The 19455-nt window shown below is 40.1% G+C and overlaps 1 protein-coding gene across 1 annotated transcript in view; it reads left to right on the top strand.

The window, feature by feature from the left end:
• Positions 1-557: 557 nt before the first annotated feature.
• The window catches only part of LOC132771255 (rap1 GTPase-GDP dissociation stimulator 1-like), a 69783-nt gene continuing 50885 nt past the window's right edge, over positions 558-19455 (top strand). Inside the window, exons 1-2 of the mRNA XM_060769013.2 lie at positions 558-987; positions 8034-8141. Coding sequence (XP_060624996.2) covers positions 984-987; positions 8034-8141 — 112 coding nt within the window. The 5' untranslated portion in view covers positions 558-983. The remainder of the gene's footprint in view (positions 988-8033; positions 8142-19455) is intronic.

Below are 19455 nucleotides of genomic sequence, written 5' to 3'. Positions count from 1 at the left end.
GTGCACAGGAATTCATTCATGTTTTTTTCAAATTATAATTCAGCCCTCCAACAGTTTGAGGGACTGTGACCTGGCCCTCTGTTTAAAAAGTTTAAGGACCCCTGGTCTAGATGGAGTGTATCAGGCTCACTAAAACAGATCAGCATACAGCTGAATCTTTAATTTTTATTCTATACCAACAGTACTTCACAACATATTTGGTTCACTGAGTTCAAATGTTAGATCGAGATTGGAAATAATGCAGCTCTCCAGTTGTACTGGATTGTAACACCCAGCCTTCTTCACCACCAGCAATACTGGTTACAGCTTTGAGGAATTCCAGTGCAACAAAATCCAATGGGAGATAGATTATTCTCATCCACCCTATTGGCCATTTAGTTTTTTTAGGAACTCTTTTCACTTCTGTTTAAACTGCCCCAGATTACCACCCAATAGGTCAAATGCTGTTGAATCATCCACATAGACATTCCACAGCTTACATTGTTCTTAAAGGTCAAGAAAACCTTGCTCACATCTGCTCCAGTCCAAATAGCTCCCCTGTGTTAAGCCATGTATTAAGTCGAAGAAGCCAAGGTCAACTTGAGCCAGACAGAGCTGAATATATCTGTGGATGCTGAGAAAGTATGAGATCTTTCACAACCTTCTAGATGACAACATAACCAAGCCCCATCCAAATGGCAATGAAGCTATGCCTTCTTTCTTTTTTGTGTGATAATTTCTATTGCCTTCCCTTTTCTTTTAATGGCATGTAAACAGGAAACACAAGCAGTGTTGAAGATTAAGTAATTAGGCAGCATTAGAGGCATTTGGAGCGCAGGGTCACCGAGAAAAAAGGATGAGGGAATGAGAGAAGCTGTGGGCTGCCTGTCTACTGGAGAGTTATAAAATATTCTCCTTACTCACAGCTTGGGAGCCGTAGGAGAGAAAGCTTCACACAAACCGTGTGTTCCTTATTATCTCCAGTCTGGAAAGAGACAGCATCCATGGGTAAGTAGAACTCATGCTAAATATAGACAAATGAATTAGTTTTTTATGTATGCAAGATCCTTTTTTCCTCCTACTGTAGAAACTAAAAAAAATCGTGTTATTTGTGTTTTTAAGTTCATATGTTTGCACTTTGAAAAACACCCATTTATGTATATATATAAACACAGAAGTTCTGTATAAAAAGACAAGCGCAGAACAAACTGTTAGATAATTCATCATCAATCTTTTACACTTATAAAAACCGGTTTCGCCAAATCAGCTACATAGGCAGAGGAAATGGAATGAAATATAAGATACCTGTGGGGTTATTTTTAAGCAAACAGAATGTATTATTTGCTGTCAGAAAATGAAAGCCAGTTGTATTATTTTCTCTTGTCCATTTACAGCAGCACATAACAATCAAAACCGTTCCCAATATGTGTATCATGAATTGTAGTCACATCAATTAATCAACTAAAGCTGTTGATTCATCCACTGATTTAAAATGTGTTGTTGTTTTTTACATTATAGTAAATATTGCTTTCAAGCACAGAATGATTAGCAGAAACCTTAATGTTTAGGAGACTGTCAAGTGTGATAGACTTTATGGCGAGTAATATAATATACTGTATGTTATAGAATGCATATGCTCTAGATTCTGCATGCAGCATGTGTCAGAAACATCAGCTCTCTGAATCTAGTCATGACACACACATATACACCAAAATGGGTGGTCTTAACTATTGCATGACATTTTAACATTGAGCATCTTAGCATTACAGATCTGATAAAATCAGTGTTTAAGCCATCCCAGGATATAAGGACTGCGCACCTCCATACCATTTGCCTTAACTTTGAAAATAATACCTAAACATGGTTGTAATTGTGCTAAATATCTCTGTAATCTCACTACCTCTGAGCATGCTTGCCATAGATGCAGGCGAAACGTCAGGAGAGAATGCCTCTAGACCATAGCCATATAGTCCGAAAAAACCTACAACAACCCAGTGCTTTGATTGTTTATTGTTACATGGCAGTGATTGAACTGGATGGCCCATATGGTCTATTCTGCATCTATGATACAGAACCTAAAAATGTAGCTATGGGACTAAGCCTTTGGTTAGTAACTTGAGCAGTGCAATAAGTGATTATGAAAGGAAACAACGACGAATGGAATGACCCTGGATTATGATTTAGATTGTGTGTTTTTAATTGATGTTTTAATGTTGATGTTTTAAATTGTTTGGATTTTAATGTATATGTTTATTTTATTGCTATGTATATGTATGGCATCAAATTATTGCCTTTTGTAAGGCTGCTCTGAGTCCCCTTCAGAGTGAGAAGGGCTGAGTACAAATCTGGTAAATAAATAGATAAATAATGTGTAAAGGTAAAGGTAGTCCCCTGACATTAAGTCCAGTCATGTCTGACTCTGGGGTGTGGTGCTCATCTCCATTTCTAAGCTGAAGAGCCAGCGTTGTCCGTAGACACCTCCAAGGTCATGTGGCTGGCATGACTGCATGGAGCGCATGCAGTCAATGTGTAAGACATGTAATTTGTGATTGTGGACAATACATGAAAACCATTATTTATTTATTTATTTACTATGCTTCTATACCGCCATTCTCAGCCCGAGGACGACTCATGGCGGTTTACAAAACGGCACAATTCAATGCCCACAACAGTACAAAAATAATTTAAACATTAAAAACATTTAACACAGGTAAAAATTCATTACAATTAACATCAGTAACACAATAAAACCATGTCCTCCACATTTCATTACCAGTCATTATCCAGTCATGTTGTCCAACCGCTCCGAGATCAGAGTTTAATAGCTACACTGCGTTTGGAAAGGCCTGCCTCATATAGCCAGGTTTTAACTTTTTTTGTGAAATGTTAAGAGGGTGGGGGCTGATCTAATGTCTCTGGGGAAGGCATTCCACAAGTGAGGGGTCACCGCTGAGAAGGCCCTATCCCTCATCCCCACCAATTGAGCCTGTGAAGACGGCAGGGCCGAGAGCAGGGCCTCCCCAGAAGATCTTAAATTCCTAGAAGGTTCATAAGGAGAGATACGTTCGGACAGGTAAAGCAGGGCCAGAACCGTTTAGGGATTTATAGGCTAATGCCAACCCCATTAACTGACTTTGAGCAAGTCACCACCCTCAAAGACAAAATCAATAGCAAATATCTTCTGAAAAAAATCTTGCCAAGAAACCCCTAGGATAGGCTTACAGTTGCATGGGTTGTAAATTACTTGAAAGCACACAACAACAACAACAACAACAACAACAACAACAACAACAGCTTTCCTGGTTGTCAACTCTGCATGTCATGGATGTTGACTGTCCTTTATTGATATTTTGAAAACCTAGAAACTAATTGTATTCTTGCAACTGAAAAACATTGCTAGGATTCAGAACTTACCTGGATGCTTTGTTTTTTTTAATTCTTTTGCAGAACATCTATACAGAGATGCAATCTAATATATACTTTTGGAGGAATAATTCTTCCTGAGATCACTGGGTAGGATTTACTTCCAAACCAACATACAGAGAATTGGGCTGCATATGAATCAGAGAAACAGGCAGGCACATACCCACACACACTTTCAAGCGAATCAATATAGAACCCTAAATATAGGAATACTTGGAATGCTAGTCACAGTAAACTCATCTGTAATTTCCCACCAGTACAAAATGCAGCCGGTCACTTGAACTTGATTGCAGAGTAACAGGCTGAATTTCAATCAATTTGAAAAGCAACCATATGCATTGCATTTTACGCAGTATTTTATGGACTGTGGGGTAGCCTGAAATTCCATTTGAGTGCAGACCTGTCAACTTGCATCATTTCATGCCAGCCATGTTTCCAGAAGCCCTGTGCAGACAGTTCAGGGGCAGAGATTAAGTGCCTCTGTGTGCATTTTAAGCATAGCACAAACAGACCACCAAGCAGAGCATCTCCCATGCGGCTAAAGGAAAGCATCATGCTCTATCACTCGCTGCATGTAAATGATCCAGCCATGCTGTATACACTCCATCTTTACCAGCCTCACAAGCATCTTGACAAAAATAAACGTAGTCACTACTCTGAGAATTTTATCCTAGGTTTACTATACTGCACTTGTAGTATTAAGGTGGAGATTATTCACATTTGAGTTGAATTAACGTATGTTTTATTTTGTGCTCTTGTTTCTGTTTTGTTATTGTCATTCAGAATAAATGTTACCTCCATAAAGCCTATTTATTACAAATATCCGAGGAGTCTTGAGTACAAAGAGACAATCAGGATAATAGCTAAATGAATTAGTGTTATAGATAAACAGGCCTCAGTGACATTGGTGCGTTCCATGTGCTCCCCACTGAGTCTAGGCTTAGCATTCAGTTCTTCGGGAGGTGCTGATTGTCTGGAAAATTTAAATATCCCAAAAGTTCCCCATGCTTTTAGCAGGGCCACATTCAATGTAATCAAATCAGCCATGCTAGAGGGACGATTCAAAGGGATTGGACACAAACTCAAAAGTATGCCCCTGTAAGGAGGGTATAGTCGAAACTATAACACATGTGCTTTTTATCTGTACAATCCTCAAAGAAGACAGACTGAGGATAATATCCCCTTTACTTACCAAATGGCCTGAAAGAAACTTAAAATGGTACCTTAGTGACCTACTGTGTGACATTAACAGAAGGGTGACAGAGCAGGTGGCTCAATTCGTTTTGCAGCAACCAAAAGCCACAAGTGCTTCATGAATAACTTGTAATGGTGGATGAGTAATAACAAGCACTTAGGGGACTTAATCTAGAACTTTAACTACTCTCATTATACAAAGACAGTTACTCAACTTCTAGAGACTGGAGATATCTATCATCGCTAAACCATAAGTCAGAACTCGAGGTTATTTATGATTCAAAAGTTGTAATGACTTATTTATTCCCACTTGACTTCAGCCAAAGGTTTATTGATCGAAATAAAGGCTACAAATATTTATTACAAATATGTATATTCTACTTCTATTTTAAACATGGTATTATCTTCCATCCTCTGCAATGGCCAAAGTACAAAGTTAATATACCACTGAGCAAATGTACCCCCTCCCCCCCAAATAAATAAATAAATAAATAATCTGTGGTTCCTAAAAGAGAGGTTGAAATGTTTTACGAGAAGTCTGGAGAATCTCAATGGATGAAGAAATGATTCTGTGCCTGGTTGTGGGGACACATCCAGTTGTCTCTGTAAGGATGTTATCACAAGTGTCTCCTAAGACAGGTACTCCCATGGTAACCCTATCTTGTGTTATTTGGGGCATCCTTGCCTTTCATAGCCCCTCTTCTTACTATCCAAACCTTTTTTACATGTCCATTTATTTTTATATATATATATATTGTAATGAAGCAAAGGCATGTACAAATGGGAAGTTCTGTAAAATGTTCTGATTTTGAAAGGAAACATTCTATTAACAGAAAAATGGCTTCACACAGTCAAAGACCATCAAAAGTTCCTTCATTTAATTTTTTATCTAAAAATATTTTTTTTCCTTTGCAGTTGAGAGGGAGAGCGATTGGACAATCAGGGACAGAAAAGGTTTTTTTTTTCTCTTGGTGGCCAGGAAGGACAGCCCACAATGTTCACCACAAGCCCCAAAATGTATGGCTAAGGAGTATTGCTATTACCAAATTGTAAAATTTGGATTCCAAAGCTGATAGAAAGTGTGTTCAGAATCCAAAAGATGAGGAAAGACAAGAGGAAACTGTTTCCATTTAATGCAACTTTGATATGACGTAAAGCTTGATTTGGGTCAAGATTAGGATAAGATCATATAGGAAAAATTGTTTTTATTTGTGTCAGGTGACCTCATCACAAAGACTGATGGATTCGCCATGCATTATGCAATCTTTATATGTATTCATGTCTTTATTTCATTTTTTAATAGGGATGGTTCCCACAATAACTTACCTTGATAATATTTGGAGATCTCACCATGAAACACTAGGTTCTTCAGGTAGAGAATCTCTACAATAATGATACGAGACCAAGATACTTATCATCTGAGGAAAAGAAAGCCATAGATGTTTGGTGGCAAAATGTCATTGCTACCTCCACTCAAGAAGATATGAACAATTTGGAGGGTGTAAAAGGGCCCAATCCATTTTATTGCTTGAGACAAAAGTTGATTCCTTCTCTCTTACTTCAGCACTGGTGGTGAGACCACACATGAAACAGATCCCTATCTTTAGGGGCACAGATGGGTATAATTGTGAGAAGCTCCCCAAATAAGAATGTAGTACCTCAAATTATTTTTTCCTTCCGTTCCCAATTTTTTAGCATTTTTGATGTCAAACTTCTGATTTGAAATGTACTTTAGTCATCCAACATAGGAAAAAAGGCAAAGTGACCAAGGGAACGTGAACACAAAAAATATAAGAGCTCTGCATGTGAACAGCATTTCTGCAATGCTATAAATCTGAAGACAGAATGAAACTTTCAGTTGAAGGTGAATTCTTATTTGAGGAGTAATACCCTGTTTTGCACCCATCTCTTCTGAAATTAAATCCCTTGGCACAATGCAGGACATTTAGCAAACATATGGCTGTGACTTTGTCCAGTATCAGTTGCCTGGAGAACCTTCCCCACCTTCTAATAGTAGAACCATCCCTAGAGTACAAATAGTTATAGACATGTCCAGAGGCGGCCTTAGGTAATTTTCAATGGTAAGCAAACAGTATTTTTGCGCGCGCCCCCCAACCAATCACTGATATATATTTTCTGTTCGTCATGGGAGTTCTATGTGCCATATTTGGTTCAATTCCATCATTGGTGGAGTTGAGAATGCTCTTTGATTTTTGGTGAACTATACATCCCAGTAACTACAACTCACATATGTCAATGTCTATTTTCCCCCAAGAGCGCCTCAAGAGTGCCCCTGGGCAAACTATACTGCAAATGCTTACTTTGCGTAATGGGTTGAGCCGCCCCTGGACATGTCACTTTAACATGGGATTTGAAGTGGAATCTATACATCTGTCTGAATGAAAAAATACTCCTATATAAATAGCATTTTGCTGCTGAAAATTCCATCATTAATATTTGAAAGACATAAATTAAACTTCTGGAATGGAAGAATCTTTGATTTTATATCTATACATTTGAAAGTCACCTGTTGTCAAATCTATATTCAGTTAACCTTCCCCAGATTATTTTATCCTATATCTTTGTTTTTGTTCCATAACATAATCTTCCATCTGGTCTACATCTTGGAAGGGCTTTGAATGTTGCTGTGCATATGGTGTTAGTTCATTGATCAAGTCACTAGAGAAATAAAACACCTGGATGTTCTCCCTTTTAAGTAAAAGTATGTAAATTTAATGACTAATTTAGGCCCTGCTCATTCAGCCTCTTGCCATTTTAAAAATAATATGATTTGAATCAAGCAGACAAATGCTTTTCTTTTTCCTTAAAAAAGAAATGGGAGAGAGGATCCAGGTTAGTGTTTGAATGGAGTTTCAGAAGGGTAACAATTTATGTAAATATATTGTTGAAGGCTTTCATGGCTGGAATCACTGGGTTGTTGTAGGTTTTTTCAGGCTATATGGCCATGTTCTAGAGGCATTCTCTCCTGATGTTTTGCCTGGATCTATGGCAAGCATCCTCAGAGGTTGTGACCTCACAACCTCTGAGGATGCTTGCCATAGATGCAGGCAAAACGTCAAGAGAGACTGCCTCTAGAACATGGCCATATAGCCTGAAAAAACCTACAACAACCCAATTTGTGTAAATTGACTGTGCTTGCAGAGAATCTGGATTTGTTTGGTAGGAAGGTTGACCTTTTCCACAACCACCCATATTGAACACCAGTAAATACTAATATTTTCCATGCATTTTTGAACTGTCAAAATTGTTCTAGGGGTGAGGAATGAGTTTATGAAGATCTGCAAGTGATCAGACTAAGAGGATATTCTTTGTTATTTCCCAAAAACCCAGTCACATTCCATTTCTTTTGCACAGGTCTGACTTTGTAAGAAATTATTGTCTTCATTTCCTTTTTTATATATTTGCTTTCTGAACAGAGTCACTAAATCTGCACCTGGAACATCTCAAATTTGGTGGAGGAGACGCGAAAGAAGATCAGATAATTGAATCGCTAAGTGGAATTCTTCAAGCTCTGACTGAAGATAGTTAAGTACTACTGTAATATAGCAGAAGATGACCTCTACCTTAGTCCTTTTCAGATGTTAAGGAATTCTCTGAAGAAATATTTAATTAATATTCACTTTAAAATAAGAGTTTTGATTTTTACTGTTATCACCCACAACTCAATTGGGTCTTTCTGTAAAGACACCAGCAAAAAGAAAGTCTTGTTTGCCCTCAAATGTATCAATATTTTATTGGGTAGATTAGGATGGGCAACTTCATGTAGGTTGTGCTGCCTGATCTAGAGTAGGTGAAATACATATGAAGAATTAAAGATATATAATAAATGGATACCGTAGTTTACCTTTGGAGTAAAGAGTCTCAGCTACAAAGATGTTGAAGTCTACTTGGCTGGTTTAGATGAGATTCTAAATAGATATTTTGCAATCCTGTTTACAGTCTGCAAAAACGTATACTCTGTTTTGAAAAAAATGCTGTTTATGGTACAAGAGGGATAGGTGAAGTGTGCCCCACGGACAAACATGGCTCTGCCAGCCTTTTACTGTGATCTGGAATTATTTTTAAACTGAAATCATGGTTAGAACTGATATATTGTAACAAAACACTAAGGACCTCATCATACTAGAGAATGAAGCTACTTTAAATCCGGTTTCTCCCTCCTGCAGAATTCTGGGGTTTGTAGTTTAGGGAGGAGCCTTTAACAGCCTTGCTAAACTACAAACCCCAGAATTCTGCAGGAGGCAAAAACCATATTTAAAGTGGATTCATTCTCTATGTGATGAAGTGGTAAGTGCACCTCAGTGGGGAAAGGAACTAAATTCACCATAGTCAACATCATAATCATTGTCATAGTCAAGTTTAATTCATTTTAATTCAATAGAAAGGGTCCATATCAATATAAGCACTTGTAAGTTTCATGTGTGTATGTGTGTATTTAACAACAATCAAATATAAGTAGGAAACTTTAATAATGCAGGAGATTGTAATATTTTTTTAAAGAATTGTCAATTAGCTTCAACTGATTCTATTTTAACAGCTCCCTGTGGAATCTTGGTATTTGCCATTTAGAAAGATGTTTTCAAATTCTCGTCCAATAATATCAGTGCCTACAAAGACCACCATAGAATATTGTTGTGCCCATTAGAGTGGTATCATAGTGTTATGACTGTATAGTGCAAAAGGGTTATCAAACTTGTGTTCTCCTTAATCTGTCCTTGGAACACATATTAGGCATTGAAACCCTACTATACCAACAGTGCCATGCAGTGCTGGATTTACCATTGTGCTTAGATGTGCTTCAGCACGGGGCCCCATTCACCAGGGGGGCCTATCTTCCTACCCAAAACAATATTTTACTATGGACTTTGCTTATTGGTGCAATTGTAAATTTGAAGGTGTTCTGTTTTGGAGACATAATGATAGTGTTGATAGTCTATGGGAGTGTGCCATAAAGCCCATAGTATAGGCCTACTGCACCTACCTCCTTCAGGGTCCAAGTAAGAGGCCTCATAACTTAACTAGCACAGGCCCCATTTGTCCTAAATCTAGCATTGGTGCCATGGTAATATCTGCCAGTCTTCTTGTCTAAAGCCTGGAGGCTTGGTTGTTTAGGTTGAGCCCATACTACTCTTCCATGCATGTTGTCAAGAGCTAGGATGCTGGTCAATAAACTCACTGCTTCTTACATGCTCTTACTCTGTTCATATGATATTTCCATTATGACCTCATTCTGATGTTACCTACCTGTAGCAGAGGTCACAGTAGATTTGTGTTGATGTTTCTGGCTTGAAGGAAGAGGACTGGGTGATACTATCTTTCTGCAGTGGGGAGGGAGAGGAGATTGAAGGAAAACAGAGAGAGTTCATTCTTCACATGTCTAGATATGGCCATAGGTCCTTTGACCCTAGACAAGACTGGGGTTCCTTTGTTATCTTTCTCTGCCATGTTAGACAGCCAGACAGGCAAGTATTGCTCTCTGCAAAGGCTAAGCAATCGCATTTCTCTGTGCTATGTTCTCTTGTTGTCTGCTTACTACATTTCCAAAGAATAGAACTGACTACATAGCAGGCTTTCTAGAAAATGAGAAAGCCTCAGAGATCCAATTTGATAAGAGATCCACTTTGGTTTTTCTCATAGAGAGTGAGAGAAGACCAACAGAAAGCTAAAAATGAAAGCATTACTCACCATATACCTCTAAAATAGAGGTTGAAGGAACTGAAGACCAACACAACCCTGTTGTGTACCCTTCAAGCCCCCCAAGAGACCTCTTAAGCTTTGTACTAAAACAGTGGACTTTTTGTCCATTGTTTCAGTGCAATTGTTTAATACCCAAATCACCACCAAATCACTATTATTTAGTTTCCCTTGCCTCTCATAACTTTTTGTAAACCAAGAAAAATATTCTATTATTTGTCTGGTAGCAGATTACTTTACCTGTCAGCATTTGCTTAGCAACTGTCACCTGCTCTTCAGAGAAGCTGTTTTGTGTGCTTGCAATAACAACACAACTTGAGCTTGAAGGTGATGTTGAGTGTCCATTTGACAACTTTTGTGTGAGAAAGTGTTACAACAGGCCTAAATTTAACTGCTGGTACAAATATGGTAGGTATAAAATTCCTTTTGTAAGAAAGGAAACGGTGGGTCCTTCTACACATGCCCTAAAATGCAGAAGAAATCAAGATAAAAGGAGGGGGTAGCTAAATGACATTTCATGAAAATGCGTGCTTAGTCAAATTAACAGCTGAAAAACACGTGTTAAAAAGGTGCACATAAAACTCGATTTTGGCCCAAAAATGTGCATATTCACATGACTATAAATCCCTGTAGTCAAGGAACACATCACTTTGCATACCCTGATATGGACTGCTCCAGTGCGTGTGCACATTTAAAAATCCCAAAACTGCTGATCTGGGCTGTAAACAAATGGAGCCATGGATACATAGGGGGCTAAATGGAAGTAAAAATGGAAAGCAATTATAATGAGAACTCTCTGCAACCATTTATTTGTTCTGATCTTTATGAAATTAAACAGAGCTTGAACTTACACTAGGGTGAGGAGAGATAATAAGAAATCTGCTTGTGTGTAAATTTAGATATCCACTTCAATGCATATGATGTCCAGCACATCTCGCTGTATCAAATTTTTAAAAAGTAAACTGCTGTCGATGTCCTAAATCCATCTTGCAGATTTCTAATATCCGCTACAAAGGAAGGTGTCAGGATGGCAGGGGACCATTTACCAGTACTGTGTTTGTGTTTGCTGTCAGGTCCTGCAATTTTTGCCACACTTATTTGTCCCACATTTTGATGCTGCCTGGAAGTGCTCTGTGACTCTTTCCAATGTCTAAAAAAAGGGTTTGGCCATGTTTTACAGCAGTAAAACCCATATAGTGACCTCAAATTACCTCACATCTCATTAGTTTGTGCCTATATATGTAAGTGGAAGCTATAAAGTAAGGTAAAGTCTCTTCAGTAACCATGCCTCAATTAATGTAATTTTATTGGTATCTATTTTTATTTTGAAATCTACCAGTAGCTGCTGCATTTCCCACCCTATACTTATACTTGAGTCAATAAGTTTTGTCCGTTTTTGTGGTAAAATTTGGTGCCCCAGCTTATATTCAGGTCGGCTTATACTGGTAAGTTGTAAGTAGGTAGGTATGCATCCATTTTTTATTCATTTTCTTCTCAAATAAAATGGTTTTCAAAGACCGTTTATAATTTGGGACTTATTCTGCATAGAATTTCTACGTGACCGCTTTACAACAGCTCTTTCAACATGGAAAATTATATTTCTGCATACAAATATTATTTTATGCATGCAAAAGGCTGGTTTCTCTGCAAAACAACCACATAATAATTTTGCACTGAATAATAATAATAATAATAATAATAATAATACCTTTATTTTTGTACCTTGCTTCAATCTCCCTGAAGTGACTCCCCAAATCTCCCTGAAGTGACTCGCCTCAATCTCCCCGGAGGCTTACATATGACATAAGGTGCTTAAAAATATCACATAAATTAAACACACAGTACAATTCAAAAAAGTAAATCCAATAGCACATAAAACAACAATTTAAAACTGAGAACAACACCCATTAACCTATGGGGACAACTGTGGTAAAACATGGCCAAACCATAAACAAGACAAGGGAATGGGATCGTGCTAATTGTAGCTAAGGAACAAGAGCATGGGATGAAAGTGCAGTTCCATGTCATGAATTGTGGACCACTGAGGCTAGACATTCTCAAAGGCTTGTTTAAACATCTAAGTTTTCAAATCCCTATGGAAGGAGCAAAGTGTGGGGGCTTGCCTAATCTCCCTGGGGAGGGTGTTCCAAAGTCGGGGGACATCACAGAGAAGGCCCTCTCCTTCATCCCCACCAACCACGCTTTTGACGGTGGCAGGTCCACAAGGAGAGCCTCCCCAGCAGAACTTAACACTTGTGCAGGTACATAGGAGAGAATGCAATCACAAAGATAGGCAGGGCCCAAACCATTTTGAATTGACACCAGAAACTTATCAGTAGCCAGTGGAGCTGTTTTAATAGGGACATTGTGTGCTCCCTATAGCCAGCTCCAGTTAGTAATCTGGCTGTTGATCTTTGTACCAATTGCAGTTTCTGAGCCATCTTCAAAGGCAGCACCATGTACAGTGCATTACAGTAACACAATCTTGATGTAACTAAGGTGTGGACCACCGTGGCCAAATATTGCTTCTAGAGATATGGTCGCAGCTGGCACACAAGCTTTAACTGTGCAAAGGCCCTCCCAGCCACCGCCGATACCTGAGCTTCAAGTGTCAGTGCTGAGTAAGTACCGAATGGCAAGATTTGTTGCTATTTGTTGCTATGATCTGGCCACAGTGGTCCATGCTCTTGTAACATCGCAAATAGATTACTGCAACGCGCTCTACGTGGGGTTGCCTTTGAAGACTGTTTGGAAACTTCAACTAGTCCAGCAGGCAGCAGCTAGACTTCTCACTGGAGCATCATACAGAGAGCATACCACCCCTCTGTTATGTCAGCTCCACTGGCAGCCGATTCAGTTCCGAGCACAATTCAAAGTGCTGGTCTTGACCTATAAAACCCTATACAGCACCAGCCCAGTGTACCTGTCCGAATGTATCTCCTTCTACATCCCGCCTAGGAATTTAAGATCTTCTGGAGGGGCCCTGCTCTCGGCCCCACCCTTGTCACAAATGAGATTGGCGGGGAAGACGGACAGGGCCTTCTCGGTGGTGGCCCCCCGCCTGTGGAATTCACTCCCCGGGGAAATTAGATCATCATCATCCCTCCTCTCTTTCAGAAGGAAATTAAAAACATTGATATGGGACCAGGCCTTTTGGTAATCTGGCAGACTGACAATGGACAATGACGACTAAAGCTTTGGAAACGGACTATGATAAGCGGAATGAATTTATTAATTACGGACTTGGCAAAACGATGGCCATCAGGCTGGCTTTTTATTGTATTTTTATTGTGTTAATGTAATGTTTTAATTGTTATAATTATTGTTACTATGTATTTTATTGTGTGAATTGTAGGCATCAACGCATGCCGGTTGGAAGCCACCCTGAGTCCCCCTTAAGGGGTTGAGAAGGGCAGGGTAGAAGTACCCGAAATAAATAAATAAATAATAAATATTTCTAAATTGTTGTTATCAGGGTTTCTTTACATCTACACACATTTTTAACTATTTTGGAATATTTTTCGATACCTAAAACAGGATTATTCCTCTAGCAGAGTGATTTCCACCAATGAGCACAGATACAATACGATGACATTATCCTTCTCTTGCTTGTTGCAGAGATCTATAGAAGTGCCAGGTGTGATTCATCTTGTACCAAAGATACAGGCAATGCATTGGAGGGGGAGGTAAAAGAGTGGGTGCAGAGAGAGAGAGTTCTTTACGTTCCATAGACAGACACATCCTTCTACTTGCATAAAATCCATTTTGGCCTTGCTCTGGATGAGTAAGTTTGTGCTTGATGGAAGCTGTTTATGGCTTAGCTGAGTGAAACTGATTGAAAGAAGCAGATGGTGAAAAGGGGTAGAGTTCTTTTTAAAAGGAGATAATATTTTTGCAAAGAGAGGGGGCAGGAAGAAGATAAAGAAGAAAAGAACGAGAAATGGTCTGGATGAGGGCGAACAAACTGAAATTAAATCCAGACAAGACAGAGGTACTCCTGGTCAGTCGCAAGGCCGAGCAGGGTATAGGGTTACAGCCTGTGCTGGACGGGGTCGCACTCCCCTTGAAGGCGCAGGTTCGCAGCTTGGGTGTGATCCTGGATTCATCGTTGAGCCTGGATCCCCAGGTTTCAGCGGTGACCAGGGGAGCATTTGCACAGCTTCGGCTTGTGCGCCAGCTGCGCCCGTACCTTGGGAAGTCTGACTTGGCCACGGTGGTACACACTCTGGTCACATCCCGCCTTGACTACTGCAACACTCTCTACGTGGGGCTGCCCTTAAAGACGGCCCGGAAGCTTCAGCTAGTCCAGCGCGCGGCAGCCATGTTGTTAACAGGAGCAGGACGCAGGGAGCATACAACGCCCTTGTTGTTCCAGCTCCACTGGCTGCCGATTTGCTACCGGGCCCAATTTAAGGTGCTGGTGTTATCCTACAAAGCCCTAAATGGTTCCAGCCCAAAATACCTTGCGGACCGCATCTCGGCCTATGAGCCCACGAGGACCTTGAGATCATCTGGGGAGGCCCTTCTCTCGATCCCGCCTGCCTCACAGGCACGTCTGGCGGGGACGAGAGAGAGGGCCTTCTCGGTGGTGGCCCCCCGGCTGTGGAACTCCCTCCCTGCTGACATCAGACAGGCGCCCTCCCTCATGGCCTTTCGTAAGGGCCTGAAGACGTGGCTCTTCGAGCAGGCATTCAACTGAGTGCTATGTTACTGGAAATGACAACCGGAATGAATTACGACTACGAGATTGATTATGATTCCACGATATGACGGAGCGGATTATTTTAGTGTAATTTAGATGTTGTGTATTAGTGATGTTAGTTTGCTGTCCTGATTTCTCTGTAAAGTGTCTTTTATGTACTGTACACCGCCACGAGTCGCCCTAGGGCTGAGAGCGGCGGTTAATAAATGCAATAAATAAATAAATAAATAAATAAATAAAATGCAGATTCTTTCCAGAATTTCAAAGGCAATGCCTCCATATCCAGATTACCATGCCATGGGACTTCAATAAATGAATGCCAATTAAACTTGACAAGGCAGCAGAAACTCAGTCCTATAGGACATACTTTTAACTCAGACTTTTAGGAGTGAATATGCACACACACACCAGCTGTTCTATTTACCAAAAATGTAGTCATCTTTCTTTTTAGTAGCTTACCTTTCTATTTTTTCTGATACCTTCCCTGAGAAGCCCCCTCCACTTCTCCTCTCTTTGATTTACTTTTAAGTAGTTAGAGAAGTCTTCTAAATCACTTGTTAGAGATCTCTCCCTACTAACAAAAATGGGAGGGAGAGCAGATACAACAATCTGTGTGCACATAAATACACACAGATGGGGTCATGTGTCATGTATCACTTGCTGCTCCATTTGTTATCATGTTTGAGTCTCATTTGAAATGATGGATGATGCTTCACAGGACAATTACATAGTTTGTCAAGGGGCATCTGAGGATAAAATAAGCAAAGTTTGGAGAAATGAATGCCTAACATAATTTTAATTTTCTAGAATGTAATTTTAGTATATACTCACTGCACGATCTACAGTGAGTCTGAACCTATGTATGCACCTAGGACTTCCCAAGAATAATAAATTATTATTATCATTATCATTATTATTTATATCCCGCCTTTCTCCCCATAGGGACTTATGACAGCTAACATCTACTCACACTAAACAGTTTAAAAAGAGCAATATAAAAGTTATGAAAACAATTAAATAATAACAGTGTGGTTAAAAAAAAACCTCTCCCATGTTCCCACCAAGTGTGCTTAAATGGGTGGTGGGACCAAGAGAAGGCCCTCTCCAGAAGATCATAGATTTATTTATTTATTTGTCGTGTCAAGGCAACCAGTCGATTATACATATTACATTACTAACAGAACAAAGCAAACAAACAGACAAAATACAAAATTTGTGAGTTTGATAGTTGATTAAATGTCCTTTGACCAGTATCTAGCCACTTGGAGTGTTTCTGGTGTTGCTGCAAGAAGGTACTCCATTGTGCATGTGGCAGGGCTCAGGTTGCATTGCAGCAGGTGGTCAGTGGTTTGCTCCTCTCCACACTCGCATGTCGAGGATTCCACTTTGTAGCCCCATTTCTGAAGGTTGGCTGCTAGAGCGCAGTCTGTTCAGCGCCTTCCAAGTCGCCCAGTCCTCTGTGTGCCCAGGGGGGAGTCTCTCATTTGGTATCAGCCATTGGTTGAGGTTCTCGGTCTGAGCCTGCCATTTTTGGACTCTCGCTTGCTGAGGTGTTCCAGCAAGTGTCTCTGTAGATCTTAGAAAACTATTTCTAGATTTAAGTCCTTGACGTGCTGGCTGATACCCAAACAGGGGATGAGCTGGAGATGTCTCTGCCTTGGTCCTTTCACTATTGCCTGCTACTTCCCGGTGGATGTCAGGTGGTGCAATACCGGCTAAGCAGTGTAATTTCTCCAGTGCTGTAGGGCGCAGACGCCCCGTGATAATGCGGCATGTCTCATTAAGAGCCACATCCACTGTTTTAGTGTGGTGAGTTGTGTTCCACGCTGGGCATGCATACGCAGCAGCAGAGTAGCACAGCGCAAGGGCAGATGTCTTCACTGTACCCGGTTGTGATCCCCAGGTTGTGCAGTCAGCTTTCGTATGATATTGTTTCTAGCACCCACTTTTTGCTTCATGTTCAGGCAGTGCTTTTTGTAGGTAAGAGCATGGTCCAAAGTTACTCCCAGGTATTTGGGTGTGCTGCAATGCTCCAGTGGGATTCCTTCCCAGGTGATCTTCAGAGCTCAGGATGCTTGTCTCATAGATAGATCATAGATGTCTAATAAAGAACCTGTCTTCTTCAGAGTTCACATTCCATATCATAAATTTAGAAGAGATTGCAAGAATGATCTAGTCTGCTTTATTACCATGCAAGCATACAGAACTAAACCTTGTTGAAAGGAAACTCCACCACTTTCTAAGACAATCTATTCCACTATGGAATAGCTTTTACTATCAGGAAGTTCTTCCAAATATTGAGACAGAATCTTCTTTTTTTCTCATGTAAAGTTGGGTGAAAAGAGCCCAGAACACAAGCAATTGTACAGAGAGAAGCTTGCTTATGGCTTTCCTCCTGATGCATATACATCAGGCATGAAACCAGCTACTGTGGCATTTGAGAAAGAGAGAGAATGTGAATGAGAAAGTGGTTCAGTGGTAAACTATTTGCTTTGAAAGAAAATGCTCCTAAAGTTCAATTCCTAGCATCCCTATAATGGGTACAACCTCTCAGAAACCACTGACAGATGAAAGTTTGCAATATTGCTTCAGATGGACCAATGGTTTGCCACATTCTAAAGCAGTGTCATTCATTCACAGAAGAAAAAAGCAAAATACTAGTTTTAGAATAAAATTTGTGTTTAAGTCGAAGGAATGAGAGAAAAGGGTGAAATTCCACATTTTATTCATAAACATATATGCTCATAAACACCACTTGAAGCAATTTACATTGATAAGAAATTGCTCATTAGACATGTTCCATCTTCCAGGAGCATGGTTTACGTTGCCTTTTAGCTGCATGAGATTGCATTCCTTTGCATTTCCCCAGGGTTGCTATAGACCCAGCAGCACCCTGGAAGTTAAATAGTATCGGAGTCGGGAAAGCCAGGCTGCAGGCTCTCTGCAGTTATTGGTTTAGAAAGTATCTCTTTGGGTTTGGAGTCCGCCTTTTTTCCTGAGGTTGAGATTTCCATTTTGGAACCTCCCCTGCCTCCTTCAGTAGAGAAAAAAGCCTCAGATGTGCTGTTGGTCAGACAGGCAAAGCTCTGAAAAGTCATTGTGAGTACAATTGAGATACTGAGATAGATAGATAGAATAGGAATTAAGAAATTGAGTTATAGATAGAAATTGAGTTATTGAGAAATTGAGAGAAATAGTTATTGAATACTATTGAGCATTACTTCATCTTCAAAGCTAACCTTGAGCTTAGATAGGGGAAGACCTGTTCTTTCTAACCATAGCAGCTCAGGGTTAGGGTGAAATATCCCAGGATTTTTTCTACCATTTGGAGAAAAGTTACCTCAGTAAAGGGAAAGAAAGAACATCTCTATGGTTTCCCAAATTGACTGTTTGTGTTGTAACTTTATCAAGCTGTGCCAAGTCTACCAAGGACTTTGGAAAAAAAATTGTTGATGTTCATATCTTGACTGGCATCAGTTGCTGGAAGTATTGAGTTATTGCTTCAAAGAAAGAACCCCAGCAGTTCGCCCAGATAAAGAGAGAAGCACATCTTATTTTTAACGTTATAGCGTCTGGGTGTGACGGCACAAGACACAAAGATGCAGTGTTGGCACCCATCAGATGGGAGAAAGGACAGCAACGCACTGTTGTGCCCTACCACCCTTTCCCCTATCATATGGGGGAAAGTGAGAGTAGCACTGTCAGAACTACCCAAACTACAAGTTCCTCCCCAGAACTACCCAAACTACACTTTCCTGAAAGGCGCTTCCATCCCACTTTGGGAGGAATCTGGGCAGGGCTTGCGTGTGTCATGTGATAGTGCACAGTAGGCTCTGTCCTTACAACAAAACAAAGTGGCAAAACAGGGCAAAAATGTCCCATGTGAAGAGATCCTTAAACTTCTTAAATGCCTTTTTTGTATGGGTACTTTTCTGAGTCATTACCACTTTTGGATTATATGAGTCCCCATTGCCAGACAATCTGGGACAAACAGAAAACCTGGGATCAGATTCTGGAATGTAGGGCCTGTCTGGAAGGGCCCTGTAAGCCTTTTTTGCTTTAGAGAAATTCTGATATCATGCTTAACCCAGACATGCTTTAAAGTAAATTCCAGTACACAACAATCAATTCTGGAGTGAGGTGTACTGAAATAAGAACCTAAGTGATCTGCTCTTCCTGGATCCCCCTTGTTGAAAATTACTCTCTAAACTTGCTGAATGTACCCTTCTGGATCCCCAGAATCTTGGAGTTTGGCCAGATAATCTCCTTGATTTATTTCTCTTTCTCAAGTATTCAAAGGATCTTGGTTAGCTTGTCCTTTCCTTGAACTGTTCCAGACATAAGAGCTCCCTAGCTGATTACAAACCCAGTGAGACTATAATCTTCAGTCTCTTACATCTATCATTTTGGGAAGTATTTTCCTTACACATTGCAGTTCTGCA

This window comes from Anolis sagrei, chromosome 3, assembly GCF_037176765.1.
Source record: "Anolis sagrei isolate rAnoSag1 chromosome 3, rAnoSag1.mat, whole genome shotgun sequence".
NCBI lineage: Eukaryota > Metazoa > Chordata > Lepidosauria > Squamata > Dactyloidae > Anolis > Anolis sagrei.
This window is presented reverse-complemented; position numbering and strand designations above follow the sequence as displayed.